The 3,522-nt window shown below is 41.4% G+C and overlaps 1 protein-coding gene across 1 annotated transcript; it reads left to right on the top strand.

Annotated features, from left to right (window-relative positions):
- The first annotated feature begins 242 nt into the window (after window positions 1-242).
- Window positions 243-2,841, top strand: LOC115796981 (myelin-oligodendrocyte glycoprotein-like). Its single transcript, XM_030753477.1, has 5 exons — window positions 243-357; window positions 1,826-2,203; window positions 2,340-2,432; window positions 2,518-2,615; window positions 2,794-2,841. Exons 1-5 carry the CDS (start codon window positions 354-356, stop codon window positions 2,839-2,841), a joined length of 621 nt encoding a protein of 206 aa, XP_030609337.1. The 5' UTR covers window positions 243-353.
- Window positions 2,842-3,522: the final 681 nt, after the last annotated feature.

Here is a 3,522-nt window from a genome sequence, read left to right as displayed (position 1 = left end):
CCCTCTGTGAGCAATCAGTTCTCCGGAAAACAGCGTCACAATTCCCGCAAGATGCCGTCTGAAGTCTTTGTTTCCCTGATGAGCATCAGTAGGTTTTGTTGTTCTATAAGTGTTCATATATGATCCTATAGAGGACACCTTCACCTCATCTCAAACCGTCAAACAGCAGCTGAGAGAATAAGAACTGAAACTTATGCTCCGAGTGTCAGTTTGAAATCAGCTGGCAGCGCCACGTTTTCAGTCTTTTATGTTTTCAGTGTGATGATTTCAGGCTGTGAGAACGCAGCTTGTTAAGCTACACTTTACTGAAACTACTGAATGAAGCGCAAACTGCGTGTCGCATTGTCACGGGAATGTGTGAGTATGAATGTGGAAATGTTCTTGATTCTAATCTGCTGCTCAATCAGACCCATGTATTTCACTTTGATTTACAGCTTACTGCAGGAAGTTTTGATGTTTAAACGGATCCAGTTTAAAGTTTTAGAGCTTTGGGACCCACACCCACACACATCATGACGCCTTGAACGGAAAAACAGAAATAAAGGGAAAATTATTGGAAAATCTTGAAATTAGAGCAGAATTAGTCTAAGTTGCTGTTTAGTTTTTCTGTACTGAAGATATATTTGAGTCACAGCTAATGGTCTTGTCTTTAAATCACAAAAATATGGTTTATTAATGATTCAACCAAAAAAATAAATTAAAAAAAAACAAAAAAAACAAAACAAAACAAAAATAACCCACAGACATCACAGTTCAAAGCTACAAATAATATTAACCAAGATAAATGTGTATGTGTCAAAACTCATTTATAGATGAACCTGAAGGTGGTTAGTGAGACTGTTCAGTATTTTCTCAGAGACGTTTGTAGCTTTGCTTTTCTTTTCTTCTCTTCTTAACTTTGAGGTTAATGATTCAGCACCTGCTTATTTCAAGAACCATCATTTATACTCTGATGACTGCACAGGCAGACGTTTGCTCATACAAGTCGCACTCAGAGGCAGCTGTTTGCTTCATTTCTCTCCAACTTTTAAAATATAATTGCTGAGATGGAGCCACAAAATGACTGTTTCCCACACACGGCGTAAGTTAAACCGCTGATATCCTTCTGCAGTCACAGACAGCAGCTGTTATTTTAAAGGTTAAATAAATGAGTAAGAACAGGAAGTTAAGCAAGAAATATGTGTCTGCACCTCCCACACAGTTTTGCACTATAACAGGTTCAAATGTGACAAAAAAACCCCCCAAAAAACTGCTGATATTTGAAACCAGCTGTCAGTTGCATGGTGAGACTTACTAACGTTAGTGACTCAGCTGTAAATTCAAAAAGCGGAGGCTGAGACAGCTGACCGTAATTCATCTCCCTGTGCTCTGTTTCTTCTTCCTCCTCACCTCCAACTGGTCACAGCAGGTGGCTGCCCCCCCCCCTGAGCCTGGTCCTGCTGGACGTTTCTTCCTGTTAAAGAGTTTTTCCTTCCAACGGTCACCCACTGCTTCTTCGTAGGGGGCCATTTGATTGTTGTTTCTCCAGAGTACTGTAGAGTCTTCACCTTACAATAATAAAGTGGCCTGAGGTCACTGTTGCTGTGATTTGGTGCTACATAAATAAGCTTGGACTCAATTAAATTTACTAACTGGTACCAGTTTATCCTCAGGAGACATGACAAAATTCTGTGAATCATTTTGACTTTCTTTTCAAAGTCAGAAACACTCCTACAATCAGAAGCACAAAGACTCACAGGGCTGTTAATCAGCTTCAGGTCTTTAGTGTGTAACTTTATAGGCCTCTGTGGGAGTTCACAAGGTTTCATCTTCCGTCTGTTTCCAGGTGAGGTTCTGGTGATTGGTTCAAATCTTCCAATCATCGCTGCTCCGGGTGATGATGTGATCCTGCCGTGCCACCTGGAGCCCATGTTTGATGTTCGGGGTCTGACGGTGGAGTGGTCCAAACCCGACCTGAAGCCCGACCCGTCAGACCGGCTGAGGCGAGTCGAGTACGATCACCTGTACCGGGACAGGAAGGAGGTCCCCGACATGAAGCTGGCATCGTACTTCAGGAGGACGGAGCTGTTCATGGACGACCTGAAACACGGGAACATTTCACTGAAGATCCTGAACGTGTCGGAGGAAGACAGCGGCAGATACAGATGTTTCATCCCGAAGCTGCGGAGCAGAGTGAAGGCCGCCATCGTTCAGCTCGTAGTTGGGGAGAAGATTTGTTCTGGTTTTTAAAGACTCTGATTCATGTTTTCTGTATTTGATTTTACCCATTTTCAAACTTTTAGTCATTTTATTAACAGATTATGACTGGGTTTTTTTGCATTTTTTTTTCTTTTTTTAAGATTCAAACTTCACTAAAACCTCGACAACAGAGACCCCGCTGCATCCCAGAAACCTCCAAACTCCAGATTATCAGGACGTGAGTCCAAGAGATGGTAAGAAATCATTCAAACTTCTCTCTGTTCATTTTTGTTTGGGTCAGTTTTTGTGTATTTGTGGTGACTTTTTCTTCATCAGCAGGTCTGTCCACAGCCTCTGTGGTTGTCATTGTCGTTGCCTTCATATCAGTCGCTGCTTTTGTTGCATATTTTTCTCACCGCCTTCATCTGAAACTAAATGTAAGTGAGAAACAAACAAACACAAACATGTTGTTGCTTCTTGTGCCGTCAGACTGACTCATTGTTCATCTTCTTTCAACAGAACCATCCTTAAATAGAAAGACAACCACTACCAGTCTGGTGCTTTGCTCAAAGTAGTGTTGGTGTGAATGGAACTGAAATATTTCTCTTTCCACAGTCTTTACAGGTTGGGGATTCAAACCAGCAGCACCGAGATCCATCATAAATTAATTTCTACAAAAGGCTGAGTCTGATTTGAAGCCCCCAGCTGAAGACTTGCGGTACGCCCAGTTTATCTATTGAACACATTTTCACACAAAGAAAACACCATAAATCATCATTTATTCTTCAGAGAAAACAGACAGTAATGAAGTCTTCAGTCAAACGGATGCTTTTAAACTCTGGAGGATCAGCTTGGAAACATCAACCACTGAAACTGATGGACTTGCTGCTGAACACCCTTCAATACAATACTGTGAAGTTCAGCCTGGAGGACAAACACTCCTCTGCTTTACTGTCAGTGTGTTTAATCAATATTTATTTACTGTTAGTGTTCAACTTTATTTCAGTTTTACACCTCACTGGTTAAGGTGAACTTCAGTGAGACCTCAAAGCATCCTCTGATGGTCAAATTAAAGGGTTAAAATCCTTCCTGATCATCACTGTTGGAATGGATCATTCCCACAGAGCAGGACTGTGTGCTTTTAGAAGAAGAAGAAGAAGAAGAAGAAGAAGAAACAGCCTTTATTGTCCCACAGAGGGGAAATTTTAAATGTTTCACTTGAATGTTTCCAGCACCCACCACAGATCACAGCATTAAAGGAAGTCTCCTTCGGTGTGGTATTTCTGACACAGCTCATGGGGAAAGATGGAAATAAAAAGTCATTTTGAAGGAGCACAAACAGGA

The sequence above is a fragment of the Archocentrus centrarchus genome, chromosome 18 (assembly GCF_007364275.1).
Source record: "Archocentrus centrarchus isolate MPI-CPG fArcCen1 chromosome 18, fArcCen1, whole genome shotgun sequence".
Classification (NCBI taxonomy): Eukaryota; Metazoa; Chordata; class Actinopteri; order Cichliformes; family Cichlidae; genus Archocentrus; species Archocentrus centrarchus.
This window is presented reverse-complemented; position numbering and strand designations above follow the sequence as displayed.

What these genes read in the sequence shown, in the direction of transcription:
- LOC115796981 (XM_030753477.1), top strand. An exon ending in GGACGTGAGTCCAAGAGATG is followed by an intron (nt 2,433 to 2,517) that starts GTAAGAAATCAT and finishes CTTCATCAGCAG; the next exon opens with GTCTGTCCACAGCCTCTGTG. An exon ending in GCCTTCATCTGAAACTAAAT is followed by an intron (nt 2,616 to 2,793) that starts GTAAGTGAGAAA and finishes CTCTTTCCACAG; the next exon opens with TCTTTACAGGTTGGGGATTC.